Below are 21,749 nucleotides of genomic sequence, written 5' to 3' on the forward strand. Positions count from 1 at the left end.
AAACTTCTCTTTTTACTGACACAAGGAGTCAAAATTCGTTTTTCCTGAGTGACTCGTTCATTTTGAAGTTTGTTTGGCCTGCTAGAGCTGTGCCAAAAAAAAAAAAAAAAGTTAATTACTTCATTATCTGTTTGCAATGCACATCAGTGACATCTGCTGGTCAGTAATAAAATAGCAGCGTGTGATTATCAGATGGACGCTTTTTTTTGTCTCCTCCTCCACTGTTTTCATCAAAACTCGGTGGCGCAGCAGAAGGTCGTTGGCTTCAGAAACCTATAATCAGTTGGAATACCAGGCTCACATCTTACATATCATGCCTCCCCTTTTGATGCGGTCAACGTGACTATTTTTCAACAACAAAAAACAAACATAATCTATGTTATTATTTAAGGATGCTTAAGACAGAAGCTTCATACTATACTAAATAAAAACGAATTATTTGAATCAAATACCCTAACGTCCCTGACTGTTTGTGGTGCAAAGTTCCCTACGCTAAGCTACCGGTCAAGTGAAGCTTTTAGTACAAAAATATGAACTACATGAGAATAAAAATAACAATTTGTTCTTAACTGACTTGCCTAGTGAAATAAAAGGTAAAATATATATATTTTTTTTTAAGTACGTTGTCCACTAGAGGTCGGTGTTTGAAATCAGCTTGGAATCGAAGAAAGCACCGGAACTACGACGAAAATCAGTGTGATCTCTCATATGTTACAACACACGGTTTGAAAAAGCACGTTATCAAAATTAATCTTTCCAACTTCAGTGTGTTCAAAACAAACAGGAACTGAAATTTTAAAAAAAATAAAAAGCTCCAACTGGGAAAATTGGATTTGAACGATCATCCAACTCGCGAACTCTGGCCTCTTTCTAGAGCTCCAACTTTCTGACCCGAAGATCACTGACCTCATGATTTGACCCCGTATTTTTCCTGAGTTCCCAGTTGTTTTGAACGCAGCATGATCTGCTTCACAGTGTTGAAGCCTTCCTCAGAGCTCCTGTATAAAACGTAACATCACTAGCCAGAAACACTCACATCGGTGCCACAAAAGGAGAGAAGATGCAGGTATGCCGTTTTTAGTTCAAGATGATTTGTTTGCAATATGTTGATCTACGGGCTGAGAGAGCTTCATAAACTGTTTATTGATTGTGGGGTTTTAATAGTGTGAGAAGACAACCACATATTTAGTGAGAATCGCAACATAAAAAAGGTACAAACTAACTTCTAGCTCTTAACTAATATCGATGTCCAGGCCCCAGGGGAAATCCAACTAGCAGAACAAAACAATGGTAATATGACCCCTCGGTGACCCCTCAGTCTAAAGGTGAGACTCTCATGAACATGTACCTGCCGGTTGTTTTGCTCTAGGTCCTCCAGCACCAGTTAAACTAAAGGAATGGAAGTATATATGGGGACTGTTTATAGTGACAAAAATGTACAAAATAATTAATTAAAATGCTTCCAGATCTTTCTTATCTCTCTCTCAGATATCTCAAACTTCCTTAAATATTGTTTGGTGGGACTATCCCTTCTTCCATGTCGTGAATCTGTTATTCCATGTGTTTCTATGGGCTAATAGCAGTAAGGACTATCTGTTGTTCCATGTGTTTCTATTGGCTAATAGCAGTAAGGACTATCTGTTATTCAGTGTGTTTCTAATAGCAGTAAGGACTATCTGTTGTTCAATGTGTTTCTATGGGCTAATAGCAGTAAGGACTCTGTTATTCAATGTGTTTCTATTGGCTAATAGCAGTAAGGACTCTGTTATTCAGTGTGTTTCTAATAGCAGTAAGGACTGTCTGTTGTTCAATGTGTTTCTATGGGCTAATAGCAGTAAGGACTATCTGTTATTCAATGTGTTTCTATGGGCTAATAGCAGTAAGGACTATCTGTTATTCAATGTGTTTCTATTGGCTAATAGCAGTAAGGACTGTCTGTTGTTCAATGTGTTTCTAATAGCAGTAAGGACTATCTGTTATTCCATGTGTTTCTATTGGCTAATAGCAGTAAGGACTGTCTGTTATTCAATGTGTTTCTATGGGCTAATAGCAGTAAGGACTATCTGTTATTCAATGTGTTTCTATTGGCTAATAGCAGTAAGGACTATCTGTTATTCAATGTGTTTCTATGGGCTAATAGCAGTAAGGACTATCTGTTATTCACTGTGTTTCTATGGGCTAATAGCAGTAAGGACTGTCTGTTGTTCAATGTGTTTCTATTGGCTAATAGCAGTAAGGACTATCTGTTATCCAATGTGTTTCTAATAGCAGTAAGGACTATCTGTTATTCATTGTGTTTCTATTGGCTAATAGCAGTAAGGACTATCTGTTGTTCAATGTGTTTCTATGGGCTAATAGCAGTAAGGACTATCTGTTATTCAGTGTGGTTCTATTGGCTAATAGCAGTAAGGACTATCTGTTATTCAATGTGTTTCTATGGGCTAATAGCAGTAAGGACTATGTGTCATTCAATGTGTTTCTATGGGCTAATAGCAGTAAGGACTATCTGTCATTCAATGTGTTTCTAATAGCAGTAAGGACTGTCTGTTATTCCATGTGTTTCTATGGGCTAATAGCAGTAAGGACTATCTGTTATTCAATGTGTTTCTAATAGCAGTAAGGACTATCTGTCATTCAAACATTTTTTTAGATACTTCAAGGGGTCTTAAATTTCTAAATAAAATAGCAAAATTATCCTTGGTATGACCTTCTTAAAACAATTCCATATAGCCTAGTAGTTCACTTTATTAAAGAGGACTGGGATAGGTTATTTTCTAATAGGATTAACACAGACTCCTCCGACTCAGCGGCTCCATACACCTGCTCCGACTACCAACTGTCTGCTGTCATATGCCCACATGAGCATCAGTGGCGACCCGTCACTCAGGGAAGGTGGGGCAGAGCCGTTTTGCATGTTATTTTGGCATTAATACATGTCACATATCAGTTTAAAAACAAATGTAAACGTAGAAAAAAAATACTAAATGGAGTTAATTAAGCCTCCATACAAACATGGTCTCTTTTTTTGCTTTCTTGAGTAAGGCAGCTCCAAAACGCAGGTGTTGCAGTCTAGCTCAGTGCTTTCTGTGGTGGTGGGGCAGTCAGAGGAAAATACGGAGCGTAGGGGTTGGTTAATGTTCTCTAGTTGCGCCTTGATTGGGTAATGTTCTCTAGTTGCCCCGTGATTGGCTCAGTGTTCTGTCACTCATGGGGACACTACCTAACTGCCAAATCTAAGAGTAGAGCTTGAAAATTCAAGCCACTTGGGTGCTGCCATAGAGTTTACATTAGAAGTGCTCATCCAAGAAGGCTCCAGGTCATTGACCACAGGTAAAAATGACATCAAATCACATTATATCTACTGTAGCTTTGATTGGACCTTATCATGTCAACGTCATACTTTCAAAATAAAATCTTAGCTAGCAATCATCATCATGAATCAAGTCAAACAATTTACTGCGCTTTTTAATCCTTGTCATATGACGAGAAATTATAGATAAAACGTATCGGTGCTCATCGGCCATAAACATTACACAACAAGTTGGAAATCACAAATTCAACAATGAGTGGTTTGGAAGTAATCAGTGACTATCTGCAAGCAATCAATCAATCAATCAAAAGCAATCAATCACCACCAGCCTGCTATTCAGTGGAGTGTGTGTGTGCTCATCACCCTCACTGCAGCTCAGTGCTCATCGAAGACAAGCAATATATTCAAGAGTCGTTCACAATCTAGTTCGGTTGTATCAATAAATATTCTTATTTGTATGCCTAGTAATCAACACGTGTGGTTTAAACAATGTACAAGTCTATCACAAATGACAGCTTCAATAAGCAAACCCCTATGATGGACATGTGGGGTGGCAGGTAGCCTAGTGGATAGAGCGTTGGACCGAAAGGTTGCTGGATCGAATCCCAGAGCTGACAAGGTAGAGAAATCTGTCGTTCTGCCACTGAACAAGGCAGTTAACACACTGTTCCCCGGTAGGCCGTCATTGTAAATAAGAATGTGTTCTTAACTGACTTGCCTAGTTAAATAAATGTGAAAGAGAGGCTTGTAAGAATCATGACTCTTTCGAGATTTCAGTTCGCCGGTAGGGCTCTGGGCATTACGAAATGAGTCGATAGATTTGGACTTTTCTTTTGATGATGATTTTGACGAGTCGAAAAGATCCGAGTCAGTAAAAAGAGCTCAACTTCCCATGACTAATTCACGGAACCCCCCTCGCCCTGTTGAGTGTGACCTGATAGGTTGGAGGGGTTTAGAGAATCATCTTTTTCTTTGCTCTACAGACAGATGGCAAGCCGTGGTATATTTATTTTACTAGCCAAGCCTGAGAACCCAAACCACACATTCAGCCTGTGGTGGCCATTTCATTCTTAGCGTTTGCACTAGATGCATTTAGAAAACATTAAAAAACACAAATCCCAATGTACAAAGCTAGCTAGATAGACGCATGAATGATTATTTAACTTACATAGCTTTTTCCACATGGCATGGTGGCATGCAACGAAACCTTTCCGAATAGCTGCACACACTTCTTCGTCATCCTTGGACCAAAAGCCCCGCTGTTTCTTGATGAATTCCCACAAATAGTCCCTTGCGAATTGCGCTGCTTCGCGGCCTCCGTGGCCATCGAACACCGCGAAGAAAGCCACTGAGCGCTGGGGGTGGTTATCGCTCTTGGTCGCAGCCGGAGTACTCTCCACTTTCGATCCTGCCAGTGCAGCAGCTGCAAAACGTTGGTTCCCATTTTGTACATTTTGTGTCCATGTAACTGTAGTGGATGCAGAGGCAGATAGAGGATCGTTGTGTGCAGTCCGATCTTGATGCTCGTTTTCAGGCTTTTCCGGCACAATGTCGGCCGTCGAGCTATTCCCTTTGGTCTCATCTTGTTCGTCCGAGTTCAGCTCGTCTTCCCCCGGCTCGGGCTCCATTACTACCTCGGTAACATCCTCCATGTATTTTCTGCCTCCCTGATCGGAAAAAACACTCACTCGCATCAACAATGCGTTTTCCATGGCTGTAGAGACGTCTTTCTTCAGATGCTGGGGGTTTGTAGTACCTAAAAATGGTTTCAAAAGTATTTTAAGTTAAGTTTATGGCAGCTTAATGATCAATCGCCCGCTTTCGGTCTTTGTTTATTTTCAAGCCTTGTAGGCATGCTCAGGAACGCATTGACGTCAGAGCTGTATCGACTGGGGGTAATGTCCGGAAAAATGCGCCACCTACTGGATGTGTAGATCTAAATGTATTTGTCACATACTTCATAATAAACAACAGGTATCGACTAACAGTGGATCAGATCGCTTATTTACGGCCATTCTCAACAATGCAGAGGGAAAAATAATTCCACGAGGAATATATACAGGCCTACATAGTAACAATAGCTTGGCTATACAGTGCCTTGCGAAAGTATTCGGCCCCCTTGAACTTTGCGACCTTTTGCCACATTTCAGGCTTCAAACATAAAGATATAAAACTGTATTTTTTTGTGAAGAATCAACAACAAGTGGGACACAATCATGAAGTGGAACAACATTTATTGGATATTTAAAACTTTTTTAACAAATCAAAAACTGAAGAATTGGACGTGCAAAATTATTCAGCCCCCTTAAGTTAATACTTTGTAGCGCCACCTTTTGCTGCGATTACAGCTGTAAGTCGCTTGGGATATGTCTCTATCAGTTTTGCACATCGAGAGACTGAAATGTTTTCCCATTCCTCCTTGCAAAACAGCTCGAGCTCAGTGAGGTTGGATGGAGAGCATTTGTGAACAGCAGTTTTCAGTTCTTTCCACAGATTCTTGATTGGATTCAGGTCTGGACTTTGACTTGGCCATTCTAACACCTGGATATGTTTATTTTTTAACCATTCCATTGTAGATTTTGCTTTATGTTTTGGATCATTGTCTTGTTGGAAGACAAATCTCCGTCCCAGTCTCAGGTCTTTTGCAGACTCCATCAGGTTTTCTTCCAGAATGGTCCTGTATTTGGCTCCATCCATCTTCCCATTAATTTTAACCATCTTCCCTGTCCCTGCTGAAGAAAAGCAGGCCCAAACCATGATGCTGCCACCACCATGTTTGACAGTGGGGATGGTGTGTTCAGCTGTGTTGCTTTTACGCCAAACATAACGTTTTGCATTGTTGCCAAAAAGTTCAATTTTGGTTTCATCTGACCAGAGCACCTTCTTCCACATGTTTGGTGTGTCTCCAGGTGGCTTGTGGCAAACTTTAAACAACACTTTTTATGGGTATCTTTAAGAAATGGCTTTCTTCTTGCCACTCTTCCATAAAGGCCAGATTTGTGCAATATACGACTGATTGTTGTCCTATGGACAGAGTCTCCCACCTCAGCTGTAGATCTCTGCAGTTCATCCAGAGTGATCATGGGCCTCTTGGCTGCATCTCTGATCAGTCTTCTCCTTGTATGAGCTGAAAGTTTAGAGGGACGGCCAGGTCTTGGTAGATTTGCAGTGGTCTGATACTCCTTCCATTTCAATATTATTGCTTGCACAGTGCTCCTTGGGATGTTTAAAGCTTGGGAAATCTTATTGTATCCAAATCCGGCTTTAAACTTCTTCACAACAGTATCTCGGACCTGTCTGGTGTGTTCCTTGTTCTTCATGATGCGCTTTTAACGGACCTCTGAGACTATCACAGTGCAGGTGCATTTATACGGAGACTTGATTACACACAGGTGGATTGTATTTATCATCATTAGTCATTTAGGTCAACATTGGATCATTCAGAGATCCTCACTGAACTTCTGGAGAGAGTTTGCTGCACTGAAAGTAAAGGGGCTGAATAATTTTTGATTTGTTAAAGTTTGAAATATCCAATAAATGTCGTTCCACTTCATGATTGTGTCCCACTTGTTGTTGATTCTTCACAAAAAAATACAGTTTTATATCTTTATGTTTGAAGCCTGAAATGTGGCAAAAGGTCGCAAAGTTCAAGGGGGCCGAATACTTTCGCAAGGCACTGTATATATACACGGGAGTGTGCAAGGTGGTATTGAATGTGTCACCGTCTGTCACCTTGATTACTCACATTTCCCTCGACCTGTGCTCCTACGTTGTAAACTTTCATTCATAGGCTAGGTTGTAGCAACCTCATGATGGGGATAGGGAACATTTTAGTATCATGCAGTAGCCTAAACCTATCGCTGTTACATTGAACAGGGTGAATATGAATGACAGTAGCCTAAACCTATCACTGTTACATTGAACAGGGTGAATATGAATGACAGTAGCCTAAACCTATAGCTCTCAGTGGTGTAGCTGTATAACTATGCCAAATCTTTTCAGCCTCCTGAGGGGGAAGAGGCGTTGTCGTACTTTCTTTGCGACTGTGTTGGTGTCGTGCGTGGCCACGCAGTTGTGGGTGAGCAAGGAGTCCAGGAGGGGACTAAGCACGCACCCCTGAGGAGCCCCCGTGTTGAGGGTCAGCGTGGCGGGTGTGGTGTTGCCTACCCTTACCATCTGGGGGCGGCCCGTCAGGAAGTCCAGGGTTTAGTAGCAGAGGGAGGTGTTTAGTCCCAGGGTCCTGAGCTTAGTGATGACCTTGTAGGGCTCAATGGTGTTGAACACTGAGCTGTAGTCAATGAACAGCATTCTCCCATAGGTGTTCCTCTTGTCAGGGGCGGACTGAAACAATAATTCAGGCTGGGAGTTTGACTCCATCCCAGGCCACCCTGTTCACGTAAACCACCTGAACGCAAATGTTGTAGTCCAACCCTATTTGTTGATGTAACGGGTACAAAACTAGTTATACATTTGGCCACTATGTTCATCTGGGAAGAAAGTTATCCACATTACAAAATACAAACATTTGGGGCTGACCAACAAGTAGCCTATCTGAACACTGAGTTTTGCTAGGTATGCTATGGCTATGGGTGCACCCTCATAAACTCACTAGGAATATACCAATCATAGCACTTACAAATGCACAAGGCCAGACACACAAAACTATTAGACTACACTATTTTTTTTTAAAAGAGAATGAGATATACAGAGTTAGCTCAAATGTTCAAATGATTATCTTTATATTCAAGCATCAAAAATATCAAAAATCTTCACACACATCCACTGAACTTGAACATAAACTACAACAATGTAAGTATAGTACAAAAGTCGAAAAATAACTCCTCTACAAAAAAATTTTTTTTAGAATACAATGTTTACTCACTGGTGTCCATAAATCGTGATCTCTTGATGTTTTTTCCCCGGAGCTGGATATTATTGTAGTAGTGCTGGTACTAATGGCGCTAACGATCTTTGTCATTTCCCGTGATGTGTCACACAGGCTACTTACTGTGTTACGTTCATGCATGCATCATGGTTAGGTTACTGTAGTTTCTCTGTACAGTGGATGTGCACTTTCCCTAGTGTATGTGGCATGAGTCATGACCGAATGCCAGCAAGTCCATAGTCTAGGTTTACTATTTTTTTACTATGTTTTACTAGTTGAAACATATTGCCTTCAGAGTCATATTATGATCGCTATGTTGCACTCATTGCTATTATATAATTCCTCCACGAAGACGTAAGACTGTGCAAACTGTTTAGCCTACCGGCCGTTGTGTCACTATTATTAGCTAGGCTACTTAGCTAGCCATGCTGGGTGTCACTGTGTGTGTGTGTGTCAGTGTGTATGTATGTGTGTGTGTGTGTGTGTGTGTGTGTGGTTTAGCTGGTGTTTTTGACTAACCTGGTCCCTGAACATGTCGCTTATTTAGTTGCGTCTGTGGCAAAGGGCCTTTCTCTTGTTTTATTCTCTCCCTCTCTGCTCCACCTTTCCTTTTCTGACCGTCCATTTCGCCGTGCGACGTGTCTAAAATGTTATCCGTAGAGAAGCAGGTGGAGACGGTTGCTATGTGCGTCGCGGAGAGACCTGATGTCATTTTTTGGCGCGAGGACACTGTAGCGAGAGAGTGAGAGTCGCGCTGGTCAAGTTGACTATTCGGAGCAGGCCAAAACGACCCTCGGGCCACCGGGAACTGTCCTGTTGCTCCCAGCGGCCAGTCTACCATTGCCTCTTGCCCAGGTGGGAAAGGGCAGTGTGGAGTGCAATAGAGATTGCATCATCTGTGGATCTGTTGGGGCGGTATGCAAATTGGAGTGGGTCTAGGGTTTCTGGGATAATGGTGTTGATGTGAGCCATGACCAGCCTTTCAAAGCACTTCATGGCTACAGACTTGAGTGCTATGGGTCGGAAGTCCTTTAGGCAGGTTACCTTAGTGTTCTTGGGCACAGGGACTATGTTGGTCTGCTTGAAACATGTTGGTATTACAGACTCAGTCAGGGACAGGTTGAAAATGTCAGTGAGTAGACTTGCCAGTTGGTCAGCGCATGCTCGGAGTACATGTCCTTGTAATCTGTCTGGCCCTGCGGCCTTGTGAATGTTGACCTGTTTAAAGGTCTTACTCACATCGGCTTTGGAGAGTGTGATCACACAGTCGTCTGGAACAGCTGATGCTGTCATGCATGTATCAGTGTTACTTGCTCTCGAAGCGAGCAAAGAAGTCATTTATCTTTCCTGGTAGGCTTGTGTCACTGGGCAGCTTGCTGCTGTGCTTCCCTTTGTAGTCTGTAATGGTTTGCAAGCCCTGTCACATCCGACGAGCGTCGGAGCCGGTGTAGTACGATTCAATCTTAGTTCAGTATTGATGCTTTGCCTGTTTGATGGTTAGTCAGAGGGCATAGCAAGATTTTTTTTATAAGCTTCCGGGTTAGAGTCCCGCTCCTTGAAAGCGGCAGCTCTACCCTTTAGCTCAGTGCAGATCTTGCCTGTAATCCATGACTTCTGGTTGGGGTATGTGCGTACGGTCACTGTGGGGACAACGTCATCGATGCACTTATTGTTGAAGCCAGTGACTGATGTGGTGTATTCCTGAATGCCATCGGAAGAATCCCAGAACTTTTTTCAGTCTGTGCTGCAAAACAGTCCTGTAGCTTAGCATCTGCTTCATCTGACCACTTGTTTATAGACTGAGTCACTGGTGCTTCCTGCTTTAGTTGTTGCTTGTAAGCAGGAGTCAGGAGGATAGAATGATGGTCAGATTTGCCAAATGGAGGGCGAGGGAGAGCTTTGTACGCGTCTCTGTGTGTGGAGTAAAGGTGGTCTAGAGTTTTTTTCCCTCTGGTTACACATGTGACATGCTGATAGAAATGAGGTAAAATGGATTAAAGTTTCCCTGCATTAAAGTCCCCGGCCACTAGGAGCGCCGCCTCTGGATGAGCGGTTTCCTGTTTGCTTATGGCCGTATACAGCTCATTGAGTGTGGTCTTAGTGCCAGCAACGGTTTGTGGTGGTATATAGACCAGAGGCCGCTGTTCTATCCAGCCGAAAAAGCGTATAACTCACCATCTGTAAGTTATTCATGTCGTTGTTCAGCCACGACTCGGTGAAACATAAGATATTACAGTTTTTAATGTCCCGTTGGTAGGATAGAAGTGATCGTAGTTAGTCTATTTTATTACCGATTGATTGTACGTTGGCTAATTGGACTGATGGTAAAGGTAGATCACCCTCTCGGCGTCGGATCCTTACAAGGCACCCAGACCTTCGTCCCTGATATCTCCTTCTCCTTCTCCTGCAAATGACGGGGATGAGGGCCTTGTCGGGCGTCTGAAGTAAATTTGTCTCGTCCGACTTGTTGAAGAAAAATTATTCCTCCAGTACAGGGTGAGTAATCGCTGTCCTGATATCTAGAAGCTCTTTTCGGTCATAAGACACAGTGGCAGAAACATTATGTACAAAGTAAGTTACAAATAATGTGAAAAAACACACAATTGGTTACGGGATCGTAAAAACGGCCTTTTCCTTCGGCGCCATTCCTAACTGCAGGAGCTGCTGGATGAGCTATATTGCTAGATACACTTTGCTTATTGTTGTGTTTAGGAAATGTAATTTCCACAGCTTTTACTAGATGCAGTGCTACTGCCAGAACCTCTGGTGGCTCACCGTCTGGCTTTTCTCTCTCTGAAATGACCAACTTTGACAATATGATCGTGTTTAGGAAGTGTAGTTTATCAAAACACCTTGTGACAGTAACCCATCCATCCGTTTCTTCTTAAAGTCTGATGAGGTCAACTTAATTTTCTCCGTCTCAGACGTGGGCCTACTTGACAAATCTCTGTACTGACACTGGTCTCAGCTTGGTGTTATACAGCAGAATCAACATGTCTGCGTTTCTGTACCTTCTCAGGGTTGGCCAGGGAGAAAGGCAGTGGGAGAGGCTCATCTCTCCAGACCCAGTCCCGTTTTAACTCCTATCCAGAGGAACAGGGGGGGAGGAAGGAGAGGTAAGAGAGACGAGAGGAGGAGAAGTGTACCCCTCACCTCAGGGTTATCTTCACACACTGGAAGTCTGTCTACCCATCTCCCCTGCTCTCACTTGGGGCCAAAGCCAGGAAACTGGTACTTTTCAGCCTGCATTTACATAACAATGACGAACTGAACTTTAACACCTCGGAAAGCAACTGTTTTGATTATGCAGAGGTTGTTTTATTTTGCTCTTCACAAATCCTCGCTGTCAGTGTAACGCAAGGGGGTAAACCACTAGTTTAACACAAGGGGATAAACCACTAGTTTAACACAAGGGGGTAAACCACTAGTTTAACACAAGGGGGTAAACCACTAGTTTAACACAAGGGGGTAAACCACTAGTTTAACACAAGGGTGTAAACCACTAGTTTAACACAAGGGGGTAAACCACTAGTTTAACACAAGGGTGTAAACCCACTAGTTTAACACAAGGGTGTAAACCACTAGTTTAACACAAGGGGGTAAACCACTAGTTTAACACAAGGGGGTAAACCACTAGTTTAACACAAGGGTGTAAACCACTAGTTTAACACAAGGGGGTAAACCACTAGTTTAACACAAGGGGGTAAACCACTAGTTTAACACAAGGGGGTAAACCACTAGTTTAACACAAGGGGGTAAACCACTAGTTTAACACAAGGGGGTAAACCACTAGTTTAACACAAGGGGGTAAACCACTAGTTTAACACAAGGGGGTAAACCACTAGTGTGACACAAGGGGGTAAACCACTAGTTTGACACAAGGGGATAAACCACTAGTGTAACACAAGGGGGTAAACCACTAGTGTAACACAAGGGGGTAAACCACTAGTGTAACACAAGGGGGTAAACCACTAGTGTAACACAAGGGGGTAAACCACTAGTTTACCACAAGGGGGTAAACAACTAGTTTAACACAAGGGGGTAAACCACTAGTGTAACACAAGGGGGTAAACCACTAGTGTGACACAAGGGGGTAAACCACTAGTTTAACACAAGGGGGTAAACCACTAGTTTAACACAAGGGGGTAAACCACTAGTTTAACACAAGGGTGTAAACCCACTAGTTTAACACAAGGGTGTAAACCACTAGTTTAACACAATGGTGTAAACCACTAGTTTAACACAAGGGTGTAAACCACTAGTTTAACACAAGGGTGTAAACCACTAGTTTAACACAAGGGGATAAACCACTAGTTTAACACAAGGGGGTAAACCACTAGTTTAACACAAGGGGGTAAACCACTAGTTTAACACAAGGGGGTAAACCACTAGTTTAACACAAGGGGGTAAACCACTAGTTTAACACAAGGGGGTAAACCACTAGTTTAACACAAGGGGGTAAACCACTAGTTTAACACAAGGGGGTAAACCACTAGTGTGACACAAGGGGGTAAACCACTAGTGTGACACAAGGGGATAAACCACTAGTTTAACACAAGGGGGTAAACCACTAGTTTGACACAAGGGGGTAAACCACTAGTTTAACACAAGGGGGTAAACCACTAGTTTAACACAAGGGGGTAAACCACTAGTTTAACACAAGGGGGTAAACCACTAGTTTAACACAAGGGGGTAAACCACTAGTTTAACACAAGGGGGTAAACCACTAGTTTAACACAAGGGGGTAAACCACTAGTTTAACACAAGGGGGTAAACCACTAGTGTGACACAAGGGGGTAAACCACTAGTTTGACACAAGGGGATAAACCACTAGTGTAACACAAGGGGGTAAACCACTAGTGTAACACAAGGGGGTAAACCACTAGTGTAACACAAGGGGGTAAACCACTAGTGTAACACAAGGGGGTAAACCACTAGTTTACCACAAGGGGGTAAACCACTAGTTTAACACAAGGGGGTAAACCACTAGTGTAACACAAGGGGGTAAACCACTAGTGTGACACAAGGGGGTAAACCACTAGTTTGACACAAGGGGGTAAACCACTAGTTTAACACAAGGGGGTAAACCACTAGTTTAACACAAGGGGGTAAACCACTAGTGTGACACAAGGGGGTAAACCACTAGTTTAACACAAGGGGGTAAACCACTAGTTTAACACAAGGGGGTAAACCACTAGTTTAACACAAGGGGGTAAACCACTAGTTTAACACAAGGGGGTAAACCACTAGTTTAACACAAGGGGGTAAACCACTAGTTTAACACAAGGGGGTAAACCACTAGTGTGACACAAGGGGGTAAACCACTAGTTTGACACAAGGGGATAAACCACTAGTTTAACACAAGGGGGTAAACCACTAGTTTGACACAAGGGGGTAAACCACTAGTTTAACACAAGGGGGTAAACCACTAGTTTAACACAAGGGGGTAAACCACTAGTTTAACACAAGGGGGTAAACCACTAGTTTAACACAAGGGGGTAAACCACTAGTTTAACACAAGGGGGTAAACCACTAGTTTAACACAAGGGGGTAAACCACTAGTGTGACACAAGGGGGTAAACCACTAGTTTGACACAAGGGGATAAACCACTAGTGTAACACAAGGGGGTAAACCACTAGTGTAACACAAGGGGGTAAACCACTAGTGTAACACAAGGGGGTAAACCACTAGTGTAACACAAGGGGGTAAACCACTAGTTTACCACAAGGGGGTAAACCACTAGTTTAACACAAGGGGGTAAACCACTAGTGTAACACAAGGGGGTAAACCACTAGTGTGACACAAGGGGGTAAACCACTAGTTTAACACAAGGGGGTAAACCACTAGTTTAACACAAGGGGGTAAACCACTAGTTTGACACAAGGGGGTAAACCACTAGTTTAACACAAGGGGGTAAACCACTAGTGTGACACAAGGGGGTAAACCACTAGTTTGACACAAGGGGATAAACCACTAGTTTAACACAAGGGTGTATACACTAGTATAACACAAGGGTGTAAACCACTAGTTTAACACAAGGGGGTAAACCACTAGTTTAACACAAGGGGGTAAACCACTAGTTTGACACAAGGGGGTAAACCACTAGTTTAACACAAGGGGGTAAACCACTAGTTTAACACAAGGGGGTAAACCACTAGTTTAACACAAGGGGGTAAACCACTAGTTTGACACAAGGGGGTAAACCACTAGTTTAACACAAGGGTGTAAACCACTAGTTTAACACAAGGGTGTAAACCACTAGTTTAACACAAGGGTGTAAACCACTAGTTTAAGACAAGGGGATAAACCACTAGTTTGACACAAGGGGGTAAACCACTAGTTTAACACAAGGGGGTAAACCACTAGTTTGACACAAGGGGGTAAACCACTAGTTTAACACAAGGGTGTAAACCACTAGTTTAAGACAAGGGGATAAACCACTAGTTTGACACAAGGGGGTAAACCACTAGTTTAACACAAGGGGGTAAACCACTAGTTTGACACAAGGGGGTAAACCACTAGTTTAACACAAGGGTGTAAACCACTAGTTTAACACAAGGGTGTATATACTAGTATAACACAAGGGTGTAAACCACTAGTTTAACACAAGGGGATAAACCACTAGTTTAACACAAGGGTGTAAACCACTAGTTTAACACAAGGGTGTAAACCACTAGTTTAACACAAGGGGGTAAACCACTAGTGTGACACAAGGGGGTAAACCACTAGTTTGACACAAGGGGATAAACCACTAGTTTAACACAAGGGGGTAAACCACTAGTTTGACACAAGGGGGTAAACCACTAGTTTAACACAAGGGGGTAAACCACTAGTTTAACACAAGGGGGTAAACCACTAGTTTAACACAAGGGGGTAAACCACTAGTTTGACACAAGGGGGTAAACCACTAGTTTAACACAAGGGGGTAAACCACTAGTTTAACACAAGGGGGTAAACCACTAGTTTAACACAAGGGTGTAAACCACTAGTTTAACACAAGGGTGTATACACTAGTATAACACAAGGGTGTAAACCACTAGTTTAACACAAGGGTGTAAACCACTAGTTTAAGACAAGGGGATAAACCACTAGTTTAACACAAGGGTGTAAACCACTAGTTTAACACAAGGGTGTAAACCACTAGTTTAACACAAGGGTGTAAACCACTAGTTTAACACAAGGGTGTAAACCACTAGTTTAACACAAGGGTGTAAACCACTAGTTTAACACAAGGGTGTAAACCACTAGTTTAAGACAAGGGGATAAACCACTAGTTTAACACAAGGGTGTAAACCACTAGTTTAACACAAGGGTGTAAACCACTAGTTTAACACAAGGGTGTAAACCACTAGTTTAACACAAGGGTGTAAACCACTAGTTTAACACAAGGGTGTAAAACCACTAGTTTAACACAAGGGTCTCTGCAGCACTCCATCAATCAACACTTGAAAGGATCTGCAGAGAAGAATGGGAGAAACTCCCCAAATTACAGGTGTACCAAGCTTGTATCATCATACCCAAGAAGACTCGATGCTGTAATCGCTGCCAAAGGTGCTTCAACAAAGTATTGAATATAGGGTCTGAATACTTATGTGATATTTCATAATACAAATAATAATAATTGTAATACTTTTGCAAAAAAATGTCTAAAAACCTGTTTTTGCTTTGTCATTATGGGGTATTGTGTGTAGATTGATTAGGGGAGGGACGATTTAATCCATTGTAGAATAAGGCTGTAATGTAACAAAATGTGGAAAGAGTCAAGGGGTCTGAATACTTACCGACTACACTGGATGTCGTAGCGTTAGAACGACGACTCGGGAGTGCACATTATTGCAACGTCAGTGAATCTTACTCGTGATAACTCCGCGAACCTTACCACACGTTCCAAAGTCTAAACGTGTTGTAATTCCAACTTCACTTGGTTCTTTGTTGCATAGCTATTCATATCCACTGTAGATACTAATATTTATACAAAACTACCATTATTATGGAGAAGCTCACCGATGACCTGGTCAAGTACAAGGACTATGTTTTTGCGAAGGATTTGGTCAACGCTGAGCACATTGACTCCCTGCAGAGCTTTGAGATCCGGGACAGTGACATCTTTCTGGTCACTTACCCTAAATCAGGTGAGTGACAAATCTGCTGGATGGAAAAACAGCTTTTGAGATGGTCTAGAAACACTTATCATGCATGGGGTTACTAGCCATGAAAAGGGTTGCGATCTCGGCTCTGTTTAGGTAATCAGTGAGGTTGAGAAACCGTAATAAGTAGAGAGCATAAAATCAGCATTTTAGAAAGTTAAAGGGAAATCCGGGATTGGAACATCCATCTTTGGACTTTTAAATGAATGATATCCATTGATTATTGAAAAATATAATTTATATCCAAAAGTTGCGCAGCGGTCTGGGCACAGCAGTGCTCGAGGCGTCATTACAGGGTTCGATCTGTGTCGGCTGTTAGGGCAGGGTTTACCCGGCCGTGATGTCCTTGTCCTATCGCGCTCTAGTGTTTCCTCCGACACATTGGTACGGCTGGCTTCCGGGTAAAGCGAGCAGTGTGTCAAGAAGCAGTGCGGCTTGGCAGGGTCGCTTTTAGGAGGACACACGGTTCTGGACCTTCACCTCTCCCGAGTCCGCACGGGAGTTGCAGCGATGGGACAAGACTAACTACCAATTGGGGAGAAAAAGTTAAAGTAAATATATACAGCTCTGGAAAAAAATGAAGAGACCACTGCAAAATTACCAAAATTAAAAGTTTGGACACACCTACTCATTCCAGGGTTTTTCTTAATTTTTTTTACTATTTTCTACATTTTAGAACAATAGTGAAGACATCAAAACTATGAAATAACACATATGGAATCATGTAGTAACCAAAAAAATGTAAAACAAATCAAATTATATTTTATATTTAAGATTCTTCAAAGTATCCACCCTTTGCCTTGATGACAGCTTTACACGCTATTGACATTCTCTCAACCAGCTTCATGAGGTTGTCACCTGGAATGCATTTCAATTAACAGGTGTGCCTTGTTAAAAGTTAATTTGTGGAATCTTTCCTTCTTAATGCGTTTGAGCCAATCAGTTGTGTTGTGACAAGGTAGGGGTGGTATACAGAAGGTAGCCCTATTTGGGAAAAGACAAAGTCCATATTATGTCAAGAACAGCTCAAATAAGCAAAGAGAAATGACAGTCCATCATTACTTGAAGACATGAAGGTCAGTCAATTTGGAAAATGTAAAGAACTTTGAAAGTTTCTTCAAGTGCAGTCGCAAAAACAATCAAGCGTTATGATGAAACTGGCTCTCGTGATTGTCTGTAGACCCTGACACATACGTCTCGCGTCTGAGCCGTTGAATTGCGACTCCATTTTGTCTCTATACTGAGGTTTTGCCTGTTTGATTGCCTTGCGGAGGGAATAACTACACTGCTTGCATTCTGCCATATTCCCAGTCAACTTGCCGTGATTGAATGCGGTGGTTCGCGCTTTCAGTTTTGCGTGAATGCTGCCATCTATCCACAGCTTTTTGGTTTGGGTAGGTTTTAATAGTCACAGTGGGTACAACATCTCCTATACACTTCCTGATAAACTCAGTCACCGTATCAGTATATTCGTCAATACTATTCTCGAAAGCTACCTGGAACATATCCCAGTCCGCTTGATCAAAACAATCTTGAAGCGTGGATTCCGATTGGTCAGACCAGCGTTGAATAGTCCTTAGCACGGGTGATTCCTGTTGGAGTCGTGGTCAGATTTGCCGACAGGAAGGCGGGGAGTAGCAGTGGTCGAGTGTTTTAGCAGCGTGAGTACTACAGTTGATGTGTTGATAGAACTTCAGTTCTACTTCCTTTTCCTTTTCATGGTCGAATTGCTCCAAAGAAACCCCTACTAAAGGACACCAATAATAAGAAGAGACTTGCTTGGGCCAAGAAACACGAGCAATGGACATTAGACCGGTGGAAATCTGTCCTTTGGTCTGAGTCTAAATTTGATATTGTTGGTTCCAACCGCCGTGTCTTGTGAGACGCAGAGTAGGTGAACGGATGATCTCTGCATGTGTGATTCCCACCGCGAAGCATGGAGGAGGAGGTGTGATGGTGTGTGGGTGATTTGCTGTTGGCACTGTCAGTGATTTATTTAAATTTCAAGAGACACTTAACCAGCATGGGTACCACAGCATTCTGCAGCAATACGTCATCCCATCTGGTTTACGCTTAGGGGGACTATCTTTAGTTTTTCAACAGAAAAATTACCCAAAACATACCTCCAAGCTGTGTATTGTTTATTTGACCAAGGAGAGTGATGAAGTGCTACATCAGATAACCTTCACAATCACTCGATCTCAACCCAAGTGAGATGGTTTGGGATGAGTTGGACCGCAGAGTGAAGGAAAAGCAGCCAACAAGTGCTCAGCATACTGTATGTGAGAACTCCTTCAAGACTGTTGTAAAAGCATTCCTCATGAAGCTGGTTGAGGGAATGCCAAGAGTGTGCAAAGCTGTCAAGGTAAAAGGTAGCTACTTTGAAGAATCTAAAATCTAAAATATATGTTTACTACATGAAAATGCAAATAAAGAAGAACCCTTAAATGAGTTGGTGTGTTCAAACTTTTGACTGCTACTTTTATATATAACTTAAACATTTCTCATGAGGAAATAGTGAAACTGTCTTAGCGCTTGTTTTACTCCAGCCCTTTCAGCTCTGGCAGGGTGACCGCTTTGTTGTTTTTTGAATCCCCTTTCCACCGAGTCGGCCCCAAGAGCTTTATGACTGACACCTTTCCTAACCTGCAGGAACCATCTGGGCACAGCAGATCATCACTTCTATCTGTGAGTCCGAGATGGGTGATATCTATCCCAACAACTTGGAGATGATGCCATGGCTGGAGTATATTGACAAACGCCCTGACTACTCCTTACGCCCTAACCCGCGGTTATTCGCCTCCCACCTCACCCCTGTACTCATGCCCCCAGGCCTGAGGGACAAGAAGGCAAAGGTAGACACAAGGAGGGTCGAATGAGAATGTTAATGGAGGTACCCTACACGGAGGCCCGTAGGGCTGTAAATATCTCTCTTATTCTCAGATGATCTATGTGATGCGGAACCCAAAGGACAACGTGACTTCCTACTATCACTGGTGTGTTAACTGGGCCATGTTTGAGACCCCAAAGAGTTTCGAGGACTTTCTGGACCAGTGGTTAGCAGGGAATGGTAGAGTAAAGACATCATTTATATAACACCATTGGTTGTCTCCCAAATGAATAGCCTATTCCCTACATAGTGAACTCCTTTTCACCATGGCCAATTGGGCTCTGGTCAAATAGGGAATGGGGTTCCATGTGGGACACACAACAGCCTGTGATGACCCCGACAGCCTGTGTCCTAAATATCACCCCTTTTTCACAGTTACACTACTTTTGACCAATCCATGAATACTGTATTGACCTTGGTGACCTGTTATAACCCTGTTACTGACCTACAGTTGGTGCTTCGTCCTGGTTCGACCACATCAGAGAGTGGCACAGTAAGAGAGACCAGTACAACATCCTGTTTCTGACCTATGAGGACATGATCATGGTAAGATATTACAGACTCATCTGACACCCATGACCTCTGACCTGGATAGCTAGCTAGAGACAACCAACCAGCCTGACTTTACCTGTCCCTCAATATTTCAACCTAATTTTTCCGATTTTATTAACAAGGATTGACATGAGAATGAAGAGGGAGACAGACAGACAGACAGACAGAGGACATAGTGTGTAGAAGTTCTGTGGGACTGACATGTGATCCCACACAGGCAGGGGATTGTTAATGTGCCGAAGGGCAGTGGCCTTCACCACTTGACCAACCCCAGGCACAGGGTTCCATCTTTAAATGGACTTCTCCTTTCTCAGGATCTGAAGACAGCCGTGACGAAGATCTGCCGTTTCCTGGACAGGGACCTGACGGAAGCAGACATCAACAAGATAGTGGAAAAAGCCACGTTCAAAAACATGAAAAACGACCGCAAGGCCAACTATGAGTTCATACCAGAAGACATTCTCAAAAAGGGGCAGTTCCTACGCAAAGGTCAGGCCCTGTATTCACACAGCGTCTCTATAACAGTGCTGATCTAGGATCAGTTGTGTCTTTCAGATCATAATGAATAAGATCACATGGACACGGTGGCCTGATCCCAGATCAGCGCTCCTACTCTGAGACGCTTCATGAATATGGGCCTGAGATTAGGGAGTGGGGGGGGAACTGTTTATAAATAAACTGCGTATAAACCATGTTATAATGTTCTTACTCTGAATAATGACGTGTTGGTTGTGCTGTGGCAGGTAAAATCGGGGAGTGGAAGAACATGTTCACAGTGGCCCAGAGTGAGAGGTTTGACCAGGTCTTTGAGGAACGGATGAAGGACATCCGGACTCTGAAGTTCATCTGGGACGTGGCTCAACAATCAGAGTGATGGGAGCCTTCGCTCCCTGGCTTCCTCTACCTCCTCACGTTCAGGAGTTCCAACAGCTCAGTGATGAGTCCAGCCTTGGAAGGATGGCAATGCAAGTCTACAGTGACGGAAGGGAGGAGCCTGCAGCTCTGCCGACACAAACCTCCCAGTGGACACTCTGCTAACGACATTCATGTCAATTATCTGTTGAATGTACCAAAACTTGGACAATTCCAGAACCATTATTTTTGTGTATTCTAATAATGATCACTCCTTGATGAGGAATTAAATGAAACAATACTGTCAGACTCAGATCTTTTATTTGAATTAATATTTATTTTTATTTTGATGTAAAAAAGAACGCTCGCCGACAGTATAGCTGAGCCCGTAGGGCGGGGAAGATGGAGGAAGTGAATGCTGAGTTGGAACCAAGCAGTGGGTCGAGTAAATTATACGAATGTTCTGAGTGGACAACATTCGTATCGAAAACTGGAACAAAATGGAAAAAGTCTAAAACTGGACTGGAGGAAACGTGTGTAAATGAATCGCTTCTTTTTGGGATGCGTTTTTTTCTGTTGTTGTTGTAAAGATGCATATGTGGGAAACTCGTTTGAGGTGTCGAAAATTGTGAAGTATGCCCTTGGAAAAGCGGAGTGTTGTCAGAGTGACCGGGGATGGTCTTGTTTTTGATTCATTGTATTTCTGAAGAGGGTGATTGCAGTGAGATTCAAAAGAATCCGGGACAACAGATGTTTTTTTGTGTTTTGAACTTCGGAGTAGAGATGCCCTTCAAAGGAGTCATCTCAGGGGTGACGACGGATGTTCTGGTTTAAATACCCGAAGAGATAAGGCAGGGCTTTACCTAGCAAAGACTTATAGATGACTTGGAGCCAGTGGGTTTGGCAACGAATATGAAGCGAGGGCCAGCCAACGAAAGCATACAGGTCGCAGTGGTGGGTAGTATGTGGGGCTTTGGTGACAAAACGGATGGCACTGTGATAGACTGCATCCAATTTGTTGAGTAGAGTGTTGTAGGCTATTTTGTAAATGACATCGCCAAAGTCAAGGATCGGTAGGATGGTTAGTTTTACGGGGGTATGTTTTGGCAGCA

At 42.8% G+C, this 21,749-nt stretch overlaps 2 protein-coding genes across 3 annotated transcripts in view; one reads left to right on the top strand and one right to left on the bottom strand.

Annotated features, from left to right (window-relative positions):
• The window catches only part of LOC110508088 (protein phosphatase 1D), a 14,036-nt gene extending 8,855 nt beyond the window's left edge, over window positions 1-5,181 (bottom strand). The window contains exon 1 of the mRNA XM_021588532.2: window positions 4,479-5,181. Coding sequence (XP_021444207.2) covers window positions 4,479-5,022 — 544 coding nt within the window. The 5' untranslated portion in view covers window positions 5,023-5,181. The remainder of the gene's footprint in view (window positions 1-4,478) is intronic.
• On the top strand, window positions 978-20,944 carry sult3st1 (sulfotransferase family 3, cytosolic sulfotransferase 1). Of its 2 annotated transcripts, XM_036965223.1 has the most exons (7): window positions 978-1,066; window positions 11,215-11,311; window positions 18,996-19,198; window positions 19,287-19,413; window positions 19,685-19,779; window positions 20,100-20,274; window positions 20,529-20,944. In XM_036965223.1, exons 1-7 carry the CDS (start codon window positions 1,061-1,063, stop codon window positions 20,657-20,659), a joined length of 834 nt encoding a protein of 277 aa, XP_036821118.1. In that variant the 5' UTR covers window positions 978-1,060; the 3' UTR covers window positions 20,660-20,944. The 2 variants fall into 2 exon arrangements, with proteins under 2 accessions (XP_036821118.1, XP_021444205.2); XM_021588530.2 differs by lacking the exons at window positions 978-1,066; window positions 11,215-11,311 and adding an exon at window positions 15,893-16,328.
• The last annotated feature ends 805 nt before the right edge of the window (window positions 20,945-21,749 follow it).

This window comes from Oncorhynchus mykiss, chromosome 27 (assembly GCF_013265735.2).
Source record: "Oncorhynchus mykiss isolate Arlee chromosome 27, USDA_OmykA_1.1, whole genome shotgun sequence".
Lineage (NCBI taxonomy): Eukaryota > Metazoa > Chordata > Actinopteri > Salmoniformes > Salmonidae > Oncorhynchus > Oncorhynchus mykiss.

Coding starts and splice junctions, on each gene's coding strand:
- sult3st1 (XM_021588530.2), top strand. CDS start 16,187: ATGGAGAAGCTCACCGATGACCTGGTCAAGTACAAGGACTATGTTTTT. Junction 16,329..18,995: donor GGTCACTTACCCTAAATCAG/GTGAGTGACAAA, acceptor CCTAACCTGCAG/GAACCATCTGGGCACAGCAG. Junction 19,414..19,684: donor CCAGTGGTTAGCAGGGAATG/GTAGAGTAAAGA, acceptor ACTGACCTACAG/TTGGTGCTTCGTCCTGGTTC.